Source organism: Salmo salar, chromosome 20 (genome assembly GCF_965601325.2).
Source record: "Salmo salar chromosome 20, fSalSal1, whole genome shotgun sequence".
Taxonomy (NCBI): domain Eukaryota; kingdom Metazoa; phylum Chordata; class Actinopteri; order Salmoniformes; family Salmonidae; genus Salmo; species Salmo salar.
In genome coordinates, this window is record NC_138310.1 from 871,509 (window position 1) to 888,887 (window position 17,379).

Below are 17,379 nucleotides of genomic sequence, written 5' to 3' on the forward strand. Positions count from 1 at the left end.
GAGGCCAGTTTGACACATTGTAGCCTATTCATGATGTATGTGTTGTTGATTTTCCATTACAGGGCCTTGAGTTCATTTCATTGGGCGAAAAAAAATAAACGAACTTGTTGAAATTCAATAAGATCCACACGGAGAGAAAGTCTCTACAAAGTAAACCATATTTCACTAATCGGACGATATTCAACAAATGAAAGGATCATGAATTCCCTTTTCTCGAAGGATGCGCACGACTCTCTAATCGATGGAAACTTTGTCACTTGTAATCATCACTCATACCCAAACGTTACGCGCCAGAAGGAAACCCCCCTTACCACCTGACGACAGACGAACCGTTTAAAAGACGGGTTCGGAGGGGGCACTAGAACAACAGAAGGAGCAGCAGAACCCGAAGAGAACCCCATCTCGACTATTTTCTGCCCAATTGAACCGCCTTCATCCATCCTCTGCCACCCCGATACCCAGAAGAAGATGCTCTCGACGCGTGTCCAGTGCGCCCTCGCGCTGCTTTCCCTAGCCCTGGCCATCAGCAGCGTCTCTGCCGCTCCGTCCGATGCCAAACTTCGCCAGCTTCTTCAACGGTCACTCATGGCACCTGCGGGCAAACAGGTAATACCTTCAATTAGACTTTCATTATAAGTCTTCGTTCTTAAACAACGTATATATCCAGCTACTGTGACCATAGTATCCTATTTTTTCTGAGTTTGGTGGTACAGCTGCAAACTACATTTTAAGTAGATTTACTTCCAGAGTATAGAGATTATACCGTATACAGATTTAAGGTTAAACAGTGTGTTGCCATACATTTACCTCTGCGGTTTTACTTGCAGGCGCATGGGGAAATTAATCGATCAAAATAGCACGATGCAGGGAACAGCACATTTTCATGGTGTCGAAACGACCACGAAATTAAGTATTTGTACAAACATTTGGGGTCCAGCAAAATTAAGCCAGTTTTATAATTAAAAATACATTACATTTCACAACATATTCCATAACATATTAAGTGTGTTCCCACATATCTACAACACAGAAGCCATGTGTATGTGTGTGTATATGTTATCATGTGTGTGTGTGTATGCGTGTGTGCCTGTGTCTCTCTTCATAGTCCCTGCTGTTCCATAAAGTGTAGTTTAATCCGTTTTTTAAATCTGATTTTACTGCTTGCATGAGTTTTTTGATGTGAAATAGGGTTCCATGTAGTCATTGCTTTAAGTAGTACTGTGCGCCTGGGGACAACTGGGGGCATGTCTTGTGAGGTATGCATGGGTGTCTGAGCTGTGTGCTAGTAGTTTAAACAGACAGCTCGGTGCATTCAATATATGAATACTTCTCACAAATAGAAGTAGTGATGAAATCAATCTCTCCTCTACGTTGAGCCAGGAGAGATTGACATATATATTATTAAGTGCGGAGAAATGTGGAAATACTGTTATCAGAGCAACTAACGAAATGTAAATGTGAATTGTTCTATATTTTAAATCAACCTTTAAAATGAAAATGTATCAAATAAAAACGAAAGATGTCTCTGGAATTTGGGGTCTGCTGTAGTTAGTTGTCAATTACAAACAAAACTTGACAATAATAGTCAAAACATACAGTAAAATGGGTATTAATGTTTATTAATGAAACGTGTTCTTCAAAAAATGAAACACATCTCGGTTTAAGTGATCGGTTCATGCGTAACAGCATAGGAAAGGTCATTTTAAAGATTTGCAGACATATTAAATAAATATAAATAATACAGATCAAATAGCCTACATCTATTTTAGCAATGTGAGGGAAGAGAAAACCACATTCAAACACTAATTTCCTTCCTAAATGGGTAGGCTACATTTTATTAAGGCATGTTGATTTGTTTCTATTTCAATGGATCTTGTTGCTAAAATGTGACATTTTCAGTCTCCACAAAACAGAAGAAATAAAAATGTTATGTTATTTTATCTATTTTCAGGAGCTTGCCAGGTATACACTCGCAGAGCTGCTCTCAGAGCTTGCACAAGCAGAGAACGAGGCGATTGAATCAGATGACCTGTCTCGTGGCGTGGAGCAGGAGGATGTGCGTCTCGAGCTGGAGCGTGCAGCTGGCCCAGTACTGGCGCCGCGTGAACGCAAGGCTGGATGCAAGAACTTCTTCTGGAAAACCTTTACATCATGTTAATTCATCTACACCCGGGCCCTTTACTGCGTATACTACATCTCATCTCTTTTGTTTCAATATAAAAATGTTATGTTATGTTATTTTATGCGCCATGGCTTAACCTGCCAATCCCAAAAAATGTAAATAAAAATGATTATAACTTTAACAACAATCATGCTGATGTCTTTATCAATCATTTTGATTTTTTTCCGAAAAAACACATGAAAGGATGTTCTAGAGAATGTATGCAATTCTGCTTTTGACTGTGCTTTATGTATTCTGGCAGATACACTATTTTTAATTGTTTGTTTGAATAAAATCTGTGTTTCAGATACAATGTGTTGATTCATATATTGTTATCTTGCTCTTCCTCTGAAATGGGTTGTTTTATTTGGGAATGGCTTTAAAGGCTTGTCCTATGAGATGTTAGCACTTGTTTCCAGGATAAGCACGGTGCTTTTGCTACAGGGTCTAGCTTTATTTTAGGCGGTAAATCCATTGTTAGATAAAATGACTTTGTTGTGTTGTGGTGGGCCATAAAATATATCATTTATGAAGGGTAGGCATAATGTAAACCTTGACCTGATGAACCTCCAGCAAACAACCTATATACATACCAAACATTAGGAACAACTTCCTAATATTGAGTTGCACTCTGCCCCTTTTGCCCTCAGGACAGCCTCTATTTGTCAGAAACTGTTGAGCGTGAAAAACCCGGCAGCATAGAAGTTCTTGACACATTCAAACTGGTGCGCCTGACACCTGCTACATACCATACCCCCATTCAAAGGCACTTAAAAATGTTGTCTTGCCCATTCACCCTCTGAATGGTGCACCTACACAATCCATGTCTCAATTGTCTCAAGGCTTAAAAGTAAATGTTTAACCTGTCTCCTCCCCTTCATCTACAGTGATTAAAGTGGATATAACTTGTGACATCAATAAGGGATCATTGCTTTCACTTGGATTCACCTGGAAAGAGTGGGTGTTCTTAATGTTTTGTATAGTCAGTGTAGGCGACGGTGTTAAACAGTACCAGTCCAAAGTTTGGACACAGCTACTCTTTGAAGGGTTTTTCTTTATTTTTACTATTTTCTATATTGTTGAATAATACTGAAGCCATCAAAACTCTGAAATAACACATATGGAATCATGTAATATCCAAAAATATTTTATATTTGAGATTCTTCAAACAGCCCCCCTTTGCCTTGATGACAGCTTTGCACGCTCTTGGAATTCTCTCAGCCAGCTTCTTGAGGAAAGCTTTTCTAATAGTCTTGAAGGAGTTCCCACATATGCTGAGCACTTGTTGGCTGCTTTTCCTTCACTCTGTGGTCCAACTCATCCCAATCCATTTCAATTGGGTTGAGGTCGGGTGATTGTGGAGGCCAGGTCATCTGATGCAGCACTCATCACTCTCTTTGGACAAATAGCCCTTACACAGCCTGGAGGTGTGTTTTGCGTTATTGTCCTTTTGAAAAACAAATGATAGTCCCACTAAGCGCAAACCAGATGGGATGGCGTAGTGCTGTAGAATTTTGTGGTAGCCATGCTGGTTAAGTGTGCCTTGAATTCTAAATAAATCACTGACAGTTTCACCAGCAAAGTACCCCCAGACCATCACACCTCCTCCATGCTTCACTGTGGAAACCACACATGCGGAGATCCTCCATTCACCTACTCGGCAGTTGGAACCAAAAATCTGGACTATTCAGAGCAAAGGACAGATTTCCACCCGTCTAATGTCCATTGCTCGTGTTTCTTGGCTCAAGCAAGTCTCTTCTTCTTATTGGTGTCCTTTAGTAGTGGCTTCTTTGCAGCAATTCGACCATGAAGGATGTGAGATATGTCTGTTACTTGAACTCTGTGAAGAATTGATTTGGGATGCAATTTTTGAGGCTGGTAACTCTAATGAACTATCCTCTGCAGCAGAGGGAACTCTGGGTCATCCATTCCTGTGGAGACCCTCATGAGAGCCAGTTTCATCATAGCGTTTATGATTTTTGTGACTGCACTTGAAGAAATTTGGAAAGTTCTTAACATTTTCCAGGACTGACTGACTTTCATGTCTTAAAGTAATGACGGACTGTCGTTTCTATTTGCTTATTTGAGCTGTTCTTGCCATAATATGGACTTGGTCTTTTACCAATGTTTAGCTTATGTTATTGTGGGTGTAGCGAAGTGCTTGTGTTTCTAGCTCCAACATTGCTGTAATATCTAACAAGTAACATCTAACAATTTCACAACAATACATACAAGACAGACAATGTGGGAACTCGTTCAAGACGGTTGGAAAATCATTCTAGGTGAAGCTGGTCAAGGCAAAGTTTGGCTACTTTAAAGAATCTCAAATATAAAATATATTTTGATTTGTTTAACACTTTTTTGGTTACTAGATGATTCCATATGTGTTATTTCATAGTTTTGATCTCTTCACTATTATTCTACAATGTAGGAAATAGTAAAAATAAAGAAAAACCCTTGAATGAGTAGGTGTATCCAAACTTTTGACTTGTAGTCTATATATATTTAATTTTTCTACAACAATTATTGCTCAAGTACACATTTGTAAAACAACACAGAAAAGAGAGAGTCAAGTCATAGCATGTTGACTAAATAAGTATAAAAAATGCATTCCGTAGTTCATTATGGTCCATGTGAAACACAAGTTAAGCTTACCATAATGTATGTTTCCAAATCCAAACAGGTTGGGCCTATATTATGACCACATTGTGACATTTTTGTTACTTTTTGTCATTGGCAGGTTTTTTGCCGTTTTTGTGCAAACACATTTTTTTAGTAGGAGTAGGAACAATGATGTATTTGTTGTAATTCAACAAGAGATGAGTAGTTTTCATGCAAACATTTTCAGTTGAGAAATACTGTTCCAAACAGATGTAAAATCTCCATTGCAAAAACAAAAACTTATTACAGATTTCTTCATTTATGTTGCTATGGCGTCTCAAGAGGGACAAGAGTAATATTGCTGCTTTTTTCTCATTTTTCAAGCAAATGTCTTTTAAGGGAGTATGAGAGCACAGATGTTCGCTTGCACCTAGCCGAGTTCTGCGAGGAGCAGTAAGAACCTAGTCTACGGGGCCTTTAGCCTACCTGTCCTCAACCAGTCTTCCAGTGCAGGAAAATAAAAGTGAAGAGCCACTTTTTGTGGTGTGTGTGTGTGTGTGTGTGTGTGTGTGTGTGTGTGTGTGTGTGTGTGTGTGTGTGTGTGTGTGTGTGTGTGTGTGTGTGTGTGTGTGTGTGTGTGTGTGTGTGTGTGTGTGCGTGTGTGTGTGGTTAAACGCTACCTCGGAAATGTGTGTGCGTCTGCGTGTGTGTGAAAAACAAGTTACTAAAATGTAATATATGTGTGCACACGTTTCTACATGGACATGTGTGCCCGTTTGTGTATGCCCCTGCATGTGTGTGCCTGAATGTGTGTGCTTGTGTGTAGACTCCATACTGACAACTCAGAATGTGCAGGAGGAGGAGAATCACTGTGCTGCTTGGTGAGATTAGGAAACAATGCCAAATGGGAAGTGCACTTAATAACCCCTGCCTCATTAATGGGCTTCGGTTAAGAAAGCTCTCAAACAATTAGTATTAAAGAGCAAGACACTAACAGTCAGAGAGAAAAGGGCTGCATGTGCCTATCCTGATTCCTGACAGCCTGTGTCAGTGTGTGGGTGGGGAGACCGCGGACAGGGAGGTGGTGTCGGAGAGGGGACACTTCAATCCCAATGCCTCCCCTTAGCCGTCCCCCTCTTTTTCAAGTGTGGTGGCATATCCCTCGAAAACGGAGCAACTAGTGGTAGGGAGATATACTGTAAATACATCATTTGCGAACAGAAGAAGGGACCAAAGGATAGGCTATCATGTAATTCTTGACGACATGCCTTGTGTTTTTCACAATGCCTGTATTGGCGACAGTAATAGCTGTCCTTATATTTCTCATGCAACAAATACACAGTTACCATATGAGCAAAATTTGAGAATTGCAAAACAACAGTGTACCTGTAAAGTACCCATCCTCTGAGGAGTAGTACTGGAACAGGACTTTCCATAATAGCTGTTTGACATGTAAGATTTGCATTTACTTTACTCAGTCATTTTCTGAAATTTCTTGATGATTAACCAGTGGAAGCAATTAAAAATTAAAACTGCTGATCTGAACTAATATTTATCCCAAACGTTTTAGGGTCCATATAAAGCTTGGCTACATACATTATCCTTCACTACACAATAAGCAAGAAAAGAGTTAGCTACCTAGCTACGTTACTTCAGCTGCATTGCATTACACAGATAATAAAGCCCTAATATTAATGTTCCAACAATAAAGAACATACAAATCATTAACCTGTTATGGCTAGGGGGCAGTATTTTCACGGCCGGATAAAAAACGTACCCGATATAATCGGATTATTACTCCTGCCCAGAAACTAGAATATGCATATAATTATTAGCTTTGGATAGAAAACACTCCAAGGTTTCTAAAACTGTTTGAATGGTGTCTGTGAGTATAACAGAACTCATTTGGCAGGCCAAAACCTGAGAAGATTCTGTACAGGAAGTACCCTGTCTGACCATTTCTTGGCCTTCTTGATTATCTCTATCCAATACAGGGGATCTCTGCTGTTACATGACACTTCCTACGGCTCCCATGGGCTCTCAGAAGGCGGCAAAAAGCTGAATGATATCGAGGCAGCCCCTGGCTGAAAAACATTAGCGCGTTTGGATAGTGGCCGGTCACAGTACTATGAGACTCAGGCTCGTGCACGAGGGGATCCCATGCTTTTATTTTCTCTCTCTTTGTACGTAAACACGCTTTCCCGGTCGGAATATTATCGCTTTTATACGAGAGAAATGGCATAAAAATTGATTTTAAACAGCGGTTGACATGCTTCGAAGTACGGTAATGGAATATTTAGAATTTTTTTGTCACGAAATGCGTCGTGCGCGTGACCCTTATTTACACTTCGGATATTGTCTTGAACGCACGAACAAAACGCCGCTATTTGGATATAACTATGGATTACTTTGAACCAAACCAACATTTGTTATTGAAGTAGCAGTCCTGGGAGTGCATTCTGACGAAGAACACCAAAGGTAATCAAACTTTTCTAATAGTAAATCGGAGTTTGGTCAGGGCTAAACTTGGTGGGTGTCTAAATAGCTAGCCGTGATGGCTGGGCTATTTACTGAGAATATTGCAAAATGTGCTTTCACCGAAAAGCTATTTTAAAATTGGACACCTCGATTGCACAAAGGAGTTCTGTATCTATAATTCTTAAAATAATTGTTATGTTTTTTGTGAACGTTTATCGTGAGTAATTTAGTAAATTCACAGGAAGTGTTCGGTGGGAATGCTAGTTCTGAACGTCACATGCTAATGTAAAAAGCTGGTTTTTGATATAAATATGAACTTGATTGAACAAAACATGCATGTATTGTATAACATAATGTCCTAGGCGTGTCATCTGATGAAGATCATCAAAGGTTAGTGCTGCATTTAGCTGTGGTTTTGTTTTTTGTGACATTATATGCTAGCTTGAAAAATGGGTGTCTGATTATTTCTGGCTGGGTACTCTGCTGACATAATCTAATGTTTTGCTTTCGCTGTAAAGCCTTTTAGAAATCGGACAGTGTGGTTAGATAAAGGAGAGTCTTGTCTTTAAAATGCTGTGAAATAGTCATATGTTTGAAAAATTGAAGTTTTTGTATTTTTGAGGAATTTGTATTTCGCGCCACGCCTATCATTGGATATTGGAGCAGGTGTTCCGCTAGCGGAACGTCTAGATGTAAGAGGTTAAAATCCAGACAGAAAATATTTACACAAGAAGCAACCAAATATCACACAGTCAACCTCTCATTTCATTTAGTAAGTTCACCATTCTGCCGTTCTCACTGTTAAACATCGCACATCGCACCCCACACAAGTCAGGGTTTGAAAATGTGTTTTATTTGTATATTTGTATATTATTTGTATATTTGTATATTGTATTTATTCACCATTAGCTGCTGCAAAGGCAGCAGCTACTCTTCCTGGGATCCAGCAAAACTAGGGCAGTTATACCATTTTAGGGGGATGCCTAGTCAGTTGTACAAGTGAATGCATTCAACTGAAATGTGTCTTCTGCATTTAACCCAACCACTCTGAATCAGAGTGGTGCAAGAGGCTGCCTTAATCGGCATCTTAAGCACCCGGGGAACAGTGGGTTCATTTCCTTGCTCAGTGGCAGATGACAGACTTTTACCTTCTCAGCTCAGAGGATTCGATCCAGCAATCTTTCGGTTACTAGGTGACCGCTCTAACCATTATGCTACCTGCCGCCCTACGATACATGCACAACAGATTTCCCAACACGTTAAGTGTGTGACCTCAGGCCCCTACTCCACCACCACATACAACATAAAATACATGTGTACATGTCTGTATAGTGTGTATGTTATTGTGCGTTTGTATGCATGTGTCTGTGCCTATGTTTAATTTGCTTGACAGTCCCGCTGTTCCACAAGGTGAATTTTTATCTGTTTTTTAAATCTAATTTTACTGCTTGCATGAGTTACTTGATGTGGAATAGAGTTCCATGTAGTCTTGGCTCTATGTAGGACTGTGGGCCTCTGGTGACGTCTTGTGGGGTATGCATGAGGGTCCGAGCTGTGTGTTGGTAGTTTAAACAGACAGATCGGTGCATTCAACATGTCAAAACCTCTCACATATTCCCATAGTGATGAAGTCAATCTCTCCTCCACTTTGAGCCAGGAAAGATTGACATGCATAATATTAATGTTAGCTCTCTGTGTGCCACCTGTTCTGAGCCAATTGCAATTATCCTAACATGCTGAGCATACCGGTCGCGTCGGGTGTGCGAGCGTTGCAAAATCAATGAAAACATACATGTTATTCAATCATTGCACCCACACTGCTTGCACGCTCCAACGAGCATTGCCAGGAGCTAAAATATAAATATAATGCTCAAAAAAATAAAGGGAACACTAAAATAACACATCCTAGATCTGAATGAATGAAATAATCTTATTAAATACTTTTTTCTTTACCTAGTTGAATGTGCTGACAACAAAACCACACAAAAATAGTCAATGAAAATCCAATTTATCAACCCATGGAGGTCTGGATTTGGAGTCACACTCAAAATTAAAGTGGAAAACCACACTACAGGCTGATCCAACTTTGATGTAATGTCCTTAAAACAAGTCAAAATGAGGCTAAGTAGTGTGTGTGGCCTCCACGTGCCTGTATGACCTCCCTACAACGCCTGGGCATGCTCCTGATGAGGTGGCGGATGGTCTCCTGAGGGATCTCCTCCCAGACCTGGACTAAAGCATCCGCCAACTCCTGGACAGTCTGTGGTGCAACGTGGCGTTGGTGGATGGAGCAAGACATGATGTCCCAGATGTGCTCAATTGAATTCAGGTCTGGGGAACGGGCGGGCCAGTCCATAGCATCAATGCCTTCCTCTTGCAGGAACTGCTGACACACTCCAGCCACATGAGGTCTAGCATTGTCTTGCATTAGGAGGAACCCAGGGCCAACCGCACCAACAAATGGTCTCACAAGGGGTCTGAGGATCTCATCTCGTTACCTAATGGCAGTCAGGCTACCTCTGGCGAGCACATGGAGGGCTGTGCGGCCCCCCAAAGAAATGCCACCCCACACCATGACTGACCCACCGCCAAACCGGTCATGCTGGAGAATGTTGCAGGCAGCAGAACGTTCTCCACGGCGTCTTCAGACTCTGTCACGTCTGTCACATGTGCTCAGTGTGAACCTGCTTTCATCTGTGAAGAGCACAGGGCGCCAGTGGCGAATTTGCCAATCTTGGTGTTCTCTGGCAAATGCCAAACGTCCTGCACGGTGTTGGGCTGTAAGCACAACCCCCACCTGTGGACGTCGGGCCCTCATACCACCCTCATGGAGTCTGTTTCTGACCGTTTGAGCAGACACATGCACATTGGTGGCCTGCTGGAGGTCATTTTGCAGGGCTCTGGCAGTGCTTCTCCTGCTCCTCCTTGCAAAAATGCGGAGGTAGTGGTCCTGCTGCTGGGTTGTTGCCCTCCTACGGCCTCCTCCACGTCTCCTGATGTACTGGCCTGTCTCCTGGTAGCGCCTCCATGCTCTGGACACTACGCTGACAGACACAGCAAACCTTCTTGCCACAGCTCGCATTGATGTGCCATCCTGGATGAGCTGCACTACCTGAGCCTCTTGTGTGGGTTGTAGACTCCGTCTCATGCTACCACTAGAGTGAAAGTACCGCCAGCATTCAAAAGTGACCAAAACATCAGCCAGGAAGCATAGGAACTGAAATGTGGTCTGTGGTCCCCACCTGCAGAACCACTCCTTTATTGGGGGTGTCTTGCTAATTGCCTATAATTTCCACCTGTTGTCTATTTCATTTGCACAACAGCATGTGACATTTATTGTCAATCAGTGTTGCTTCCTAAGTGGACAGTTTGATTTCACAGAAGTGTGATTGACTTGGAGTTACATTGTGTTGTTTAAGTGTTCCCTTTATTTTTTTGAGCAGTGTATATTATATTTGTGACGCATAACAAGCTGTAAGTGTTGCCTCTTCCATCTCCTCATTGTTTTTTTAGAAGCATATACCCACGTGACACCTTCTCATTGGTTTTTAGAAACATATACCCACGTGGGTGATTGAAAGTTGAACTGAGGTCGGTTATGGTAATGCACATTATTATGAAAGTTAGTTGCCAATCGCCTTATATTGAAAAAGAAGCCTGGAAGGAGGAGAGATGACCAGTAATTATGTATTATTTGGTTGATCGTTTTATGTGTGGATTAATTGTCGGAGTAGAGGACCTTGTGCATTTCAGGTAAAATGACACCTCAATGTTTATATCCCAGGACAAATTAGCTAGCAACAGCAAGCTAGCTAGCTAAATAGAACAAATTAGTAAGCAACTGCAAGCTAGCTAGCTAAATTTGCATAAGTGTTTAATGCTTTTCGACCTGTCCCCAAATTAATATAATTGGTTCAGGGTTTGTCTTGATATTTCAACCTGCGTGTCGTGATCGCGTTTGCCGTGGGGGGACAAAATCAATGTGCACGATGGCGTACTCGGACACACACACAGTTCCGGTTTGGGCATGGAGTAAGTCCCTCTTTGTGGCACCTGACCACACGACTGAACAGTAGTCCAGGTGCGACAAAACTAGGGCCTGTAGGAACTGCCTTGTTGACAGAGCTGTTAAAAAGGCAGAGCAGAGCTTTATTATGGACAGACTTCTCCCCATGTCAGCTACTGTTGTATCAATATGTTTTGACCATGACAGTTTACAATCCAGGGTTAGTCCAAGCCGTTTAGTCACCTCAACTTGCTCAATTTCCACATTATTAATTACAAATTTAGTTGAGGTTTAGGGTTTAGTGAATGATTTGTCCCAAATACAATGCTTTTAGTTTTGAAATATTTAGGACTGACTTATTCCATGCCACCCATTCTGAAACTAACTGCAGCTCTTTGTTAAGTGTTGCAGTCATTTGAGTCGCTGTAGTAGCTGACGTTTAAAGTTTTGAGTCGTTCGCATACATAGACACACTGGCTTTACTCAAAGCCAGTGGCAAGTTGTTAGTAAAGATTGAAAAAAGTAAGGGACCAAGACAGCTGCCCTGGGGAATTCCTGATTCTACCTGGATTATGTTGGAAAGGCTTCAATTGAAGAACAAACCCTTTGTTCTGTTAGACAGGTAACTCTTTATCCAAAATAAAGCAGGGGGTATAAAGCCCTAACACACACATTTTACCAGCAGTAGACTATGATCACAATGTCAAAAACCACACTAATGTCTAACAAAACAGCCCACACGATCTTTATATCATCAATATCTCTCAGCCAATCAGTAATTTGTGTAAGTACTGTGCTTTTTGAGTGTCCTTCCATTTAAGCGTGCTGAAAGTCTGTGTCAATTTGTTTACTGTGAGATAGCATTGTATCTGTTCAAACACAATTTTTTCCAGAAGTTTCCTAAGGGTTCGGAACAGGCTGATTGATCGGTTATTTGAGCCAGTAAAGGGGGCTTTATTTAAGGTACTCCAAAGCTTTTTACTTTCATTCTTTATATCCTTTCTTTGTGTTTCATAGTATAGTATATTTTTATTTTTATTTAGTGCCACACATGTTAACCACACATGTTAACCAGATACTGACGGTTAGCACTTGGTGGTTCTATAGCAGCTTCCCACAAGAATTGGCTTTAGGTGAGGCAGATGAACTTGTAGCAGTATTTAACATGAGATCCTCTCTAAGCTTTACTGGAATGTGGTTCTGAATATAAAAAGACCAGACCTTTGGAATTTCTGTCTTTTCTGTAGCGCTTATAATCATGTTTTACTACCACTATCATCAAAGGTATTATCTAAGTGCGTTTCAGAGATTGTCAGAATATGAATGCCCTCTGTTACTAGCAAATTGATTTCATGAACCTTATTTCTTAAGCTATATATGTAACTTTGGCTATTTTTTACACTTTTCTGGGATGCTTGATTGTTTTTATTGCTTTACTGGGAAGCTTAGCTCATGTTATTTATGTTAGTACAGGGTGAGCTGCACACAGTGGACTTCCTGCTACGGCACACCACCTCATTGCTAACAGTACAACTGTGGTTCATAGGCATATGATTACGGCATACAATAATTGTAGGACCAGCAGAGGCATTCATGGTAGTAAGAGGGGCATAAATTAGGTTACTTACATTGTGTCTTCCAGCACCCCTGGGATAATGTACATCTGCTGAAGCATTATGACAACTCAATGACACAATGGTAGGGATTAAATTAGCTGTGCTTTGGTCATTGATAAGTCATTGTCTCAACGCAGCCTTATAATGCTGTGAAAGGATCCAGGAACCAAAATGATTTGGGTGGATCCCATCCTATTTAAAATATGAGCTTTGTTTCCAGAATGTATCAAAATAAATGTTACACCCACACAGATGAAATTGTCTCGTAGCCAGTTATGGAGGGCTAAAAGTCTGCTGAACTTGTAGAGAATGGGGGGGCTATTTCAGACCAAACAAACACAATGCTTGGTTATTATCACTTAATCTTATTAAGTTGGTCTCTTTTTTTTGTGCCATGATTTAGAGAGGGCAGAGGGCCAGATATTAGGGGGTGTGTGATGTAGTGACCAAATCAGTTCTTTAAAATCCATCTTCAGCTGTTTTGAGCTGTCCTTCAAAATGTCATTAAATCCCACATGGACTATGGTAGACTCAATTTCATAATACTGGTTTAAAATGTTTGGGAGCTACTCATTGATGACCTGTACTCGTGCTCCTGGATAGCATAACGTTTTTGCTCCAGGGACTGAGACATTTCTCACAATTGAGCTGCCTGCGGCAGGTACCCAACCGGAGGGTTTGCTGGATTGAATCCCCGAGCTGACAACGTAAAACTCTGTCATTCTGCCACTTAGCAAGGCAGTTAACCCATTGTTCCCCGGGCGCCAAAGACGTGGATGTCGATTTAAGGCAGCCCCCCACACCTCTCTGATTAAATGTGGAAGATACATTTCAGTTCTACAACTGACTAATCCCCCTTTCCGAATAGAATGGGAAAGAGAACTGAGGAATCAACCCATTCCCACCTCTCATACAATTTGTTGTGCCTTCCACGGGTCCACGAAAAGCAGGATAGCATACCCCTGCTGCTCCCAGCGATAGGTCCAGACCTCCCACAGCAGGCAGAGCCCCATCAGATCCAGAGAGAGGGAAAGGAGCCAAACTTAACTTCTATGGGCTACATGGGGTGCTAGGGTCCCACCTGCGGGACACAGCCAGTGAAATATCAGGGCGGCAAATTCAAAACAACAAAATGTCATAATTCAACTTTCTCAAACATACAACTATTTTACACCATTTTAAAGATACACTTCTCCTTGATGTAACCACATTGTCCGATTTCAAAAAGGCTTTATAGCGAAAACAATACATTAGATTATGTTAGGAGAGTACATAGACAAAAATAATCACACAGCCATTTTCCAAGCATGGACATGTGTCACAAAAACCCAAAACACAGCTAAATGAAGCACTAACCTTTGACGATCTTCATCAGATGACACTCCTAGGACATTATGTTACACAATACATGTATGTTTTGTTCGATAAAGTTCATATTTATATCCAAAAACAGCATTTTACATTGGCGCGTGATGTTCAGAAAATGTATTCCCACCAAAACCCCCGGTGAATGTGCACATCAATTTACAAAAATACTCATCATAAACGTTGACAAAATATATAACAATTATTTAATTGACGGTCGCTGAGGATAGGGGGCACTTCAGCGATTTAAAAAAAAAAATCGTGCCCACTTTAAATGGCCTCCTACTCAAACTCAGAAGATAGGATATGCATATAATTAATACTTGTGGATAGAAAACACCCTAAAGTTTCTAAAACTGTTTGAATGGTGTCTGTGAGTATAACAGAACTCATATGGCAGTCAAAACCCGAGACAGATCGTAACAGGATGTGGAATTCTGAATTGCGGACTCAACTTCATCACTTTGCCTATAAATCACACCGTGAGCTATGGTTCATTGAGCACTTCCTATTGCTTCCACTAGATGTCCCCAGTCTTTACAAAGTGGTTTGAGCCTTCTACTGTGAAAACTGACAGAATGAGAGTCTGTGGAACATGGTCACATGGGGAGGGCCATCACCATTATGACGCCGGCGCCCCTGGCTACCCTCCCCTTTTGAAACATTTTGAAAGACAATGCAATCGTCCCCCTTGAATGTTATTGGAGCTCTGGTTGAAAAAGGCCCTAAAGATTTATGTTATACAACGTTTGACATGTTTGAACAAACTTAAATTAAAAAAAAATCCATTTTGGTAAGAGAGGAGTCCCGCGCATGACGGTACTTTTGGTGCAGCCTTCAGAACGCGCTACCAAGAAGACATAAAGGATTAACTTTTTCGAACGAAAATACATTTGTTGTGGACCTGGGATTCCTGGAAGTGCCTTCTGATGAAGATAATCAAAGGTAAGGGGTTATTGACAATAGTATACAAGACTAGATTTGATATGCGATTGTTCCAAGATGGCGCTGACCTGTATTGCTAGCCTATTTTTCTGAGTATCGCATCCCCTTTTATCGCAAAGTGTGATTACCCAGTAAAGTTATTTTTAAATCTGGCATTGCAGGTGCTTTCAAGAGATGCTCATCTATAAATCTTAGAATGACAATATTACATTTTAACCTGTTAGGGCTAGGGGGCAGTATTGACACGCTGGATAAAAAAACATACCCGATTTAATCTGGTTACCACTCCTACCCAGTAACTAGAATATGCATATACTTATTACATATGGATAGAAAACACCCTAAATTTTCTAAAACTGTTTGAATGGTGTCTGTGAGTATAACAGAACTCATTTGGCAGGCAAAACCCTGAGACATTTTCTGACAGGAAGTGGATACCTGATGTGTTGTATTGACTTTAAACCTATCCCATTGAAAAACACAGGGGCTGAGGAATATTTTGGCACTTCCTATTGCTTCCACTAGATGTCACCAGCCTTTACAAAGTGTTTTGAGTCTTCTGGAGGGAGATCTGACCGAACAAGAGCCATGGAACGATGATGTCCCATTAGACACCTGGCGCGCGAGTTCATGTTGGGTACCCTCGTTCCAATACGTTATAAAAGAGTATGCATTCGTCCACCTTGAATATTATTCATGTTCTGGTTAAAAAAGGCCCTAATGATTTATGCTATACAACGTTTGACATGTTTGAACGAACGGAAATATATTTTTTCCCCTCGTTCATGACGAGAAGTCCGGCTGGCTTAGATCATGTGCTAACAAGACGGAGATTTTTGGACATAAATGATGAGCTTTTTTGAACAAAACTACATTCGTTATGGACCTGTGATACCTGGAAGTGACATCTGATGAAGAGAATCAAAGGTAATGGATTATTTACATAGTATTTTCGATTTTAGATCTCCCCAACATGACGTCTAGTCTGTATCGCAACGCGTATTTTTCTGGGCGCAGTGCTCAGATTATTGCAAAGTGTGATTTCCCAGTAAGGTTATTTTTAAATCTGGCAAGTTTATTGCGTTCAAGAGATGTAAATCTATAATTCTTTAAATGACAATATAATATTTTACCAATGTTTTCTAATTTTAATTATTTAATTTGTGGCGCTGACTTGACTGCCGGTTATTGGAGGGAAACGATTTCCTCAACATCAATGCCATAGTAAAACGCTGTTTTTGGATATAAATATGAACTTGATAGAACTAAAAATGCATGCATTGTCTAACATAATGTCCTAGGAGTGTCATCTGATGGAGATTGTAAAAGGTTAGTGCATCATTTTAGCTGGTTTTATGGTTTTGGTGACCCTGTCTTTGAATTGACAAAACATTACACACAACTCTTGTAAATGTACTGTCCTAACATACTCTAAATTTATGCTTTCGCCGTAAAACCTTTTTGAAATCGTAAAACGTGGTTAGATTAAGGAGATGTTTATCTTTCAAAGGGTGTAAAATAGTTGTATGTTTGAAAAATTTGAATTTTGACATTTATTTGGATTCAAATTTGCCGCTCTTGAAATGCACCTGCTGTTGATGGAGTGCACCACGGGTGGCACGCTAGCGTCCCACCTAAACCATAGAGGTTAAAGATGTTTTAGAATAGTAATTTAGTAAATTGTAGCGCTGTTTCACCAGACGCATTTGAGGGAAAATAGTTAGTCAACGTCACGCGCCGATGTAAAATGCGGTTTTTATATATAAATATGAACTTTATCGAACAAAAGAATGCATGTATTGTGTAACATGATGTCCTAGGAGTGTCATCTGATGAAGATTGTCAAAGGTTAGTGCTGCATTTAGCTGTTTTTTGGTTATTTGTGATGCATGTGGTTGGTCGGAAAATGTGGCTACTTTTAATATATACTCCTCTAACATAATCTAATGTTTTGCTTTTGCTGTAAAACCTTTTTGAAATCGGACAACGTGGTTCGATTCAGGAGAGGTCTATCTATAAAACGATATAAAATAGTCCTATATTTGAAAAAATATATATATTACATTTTGTTATGCAAATAGAGATAGGATTTTTCGCTGGATGTCCGTCCCGCATACGGAGCCCGTACAGAGGTTAAAGAATTATAGATAGACTACTCCTGGCCCACTGTCCAGAACCAAGAGAGACGGCCCACTGTCCGGAACCAA

The 17,379-nt window shown here is 40.6% G+C and overlaps 1 protein-coding gene across 1 annotated transcript; it reads left to right on the forward strand.

Moving 5' to 3' along the window:
• The first annotated feature begins 342 nt into the window (after positions 1-342).
• On the forward strand, positions 343-2,474 carry sst1.1 (somatostatin 1, tandem duplicate 1). Its single transcript, XM_014159985.3, has 2 exons — positions 343-606; positions 1,952-2,474. Exons 1-2 carry the CDS (start codon positions 469-471, stop codon positions 2,156-2,158), a joined length of 345 nt encoding a protein of 114 aa, XP_014015460.1. The 5' UTR covers positions 343-468; the 3' UTR covers positions 2,159-2,474.
• Positions 2,475-17,379: the final 14,905 nt, after the last annotated feature.

Coding starts and splice junctions, on each gene's coding strand:
- sst1.1 (XM_014159985.3), top strand. CDS start 469: ATGCTCTCGACGCGTGTCCAGTGCGCCCTCGCGCTGCTTTCCCTAGCC. Junction 607..1,951: donor TGGCACCTGCGGGCAAACAG/GTAATACCTTCA, acceptor ATCTATTTTCAG/GAGCTTGCCAGGTATACACT.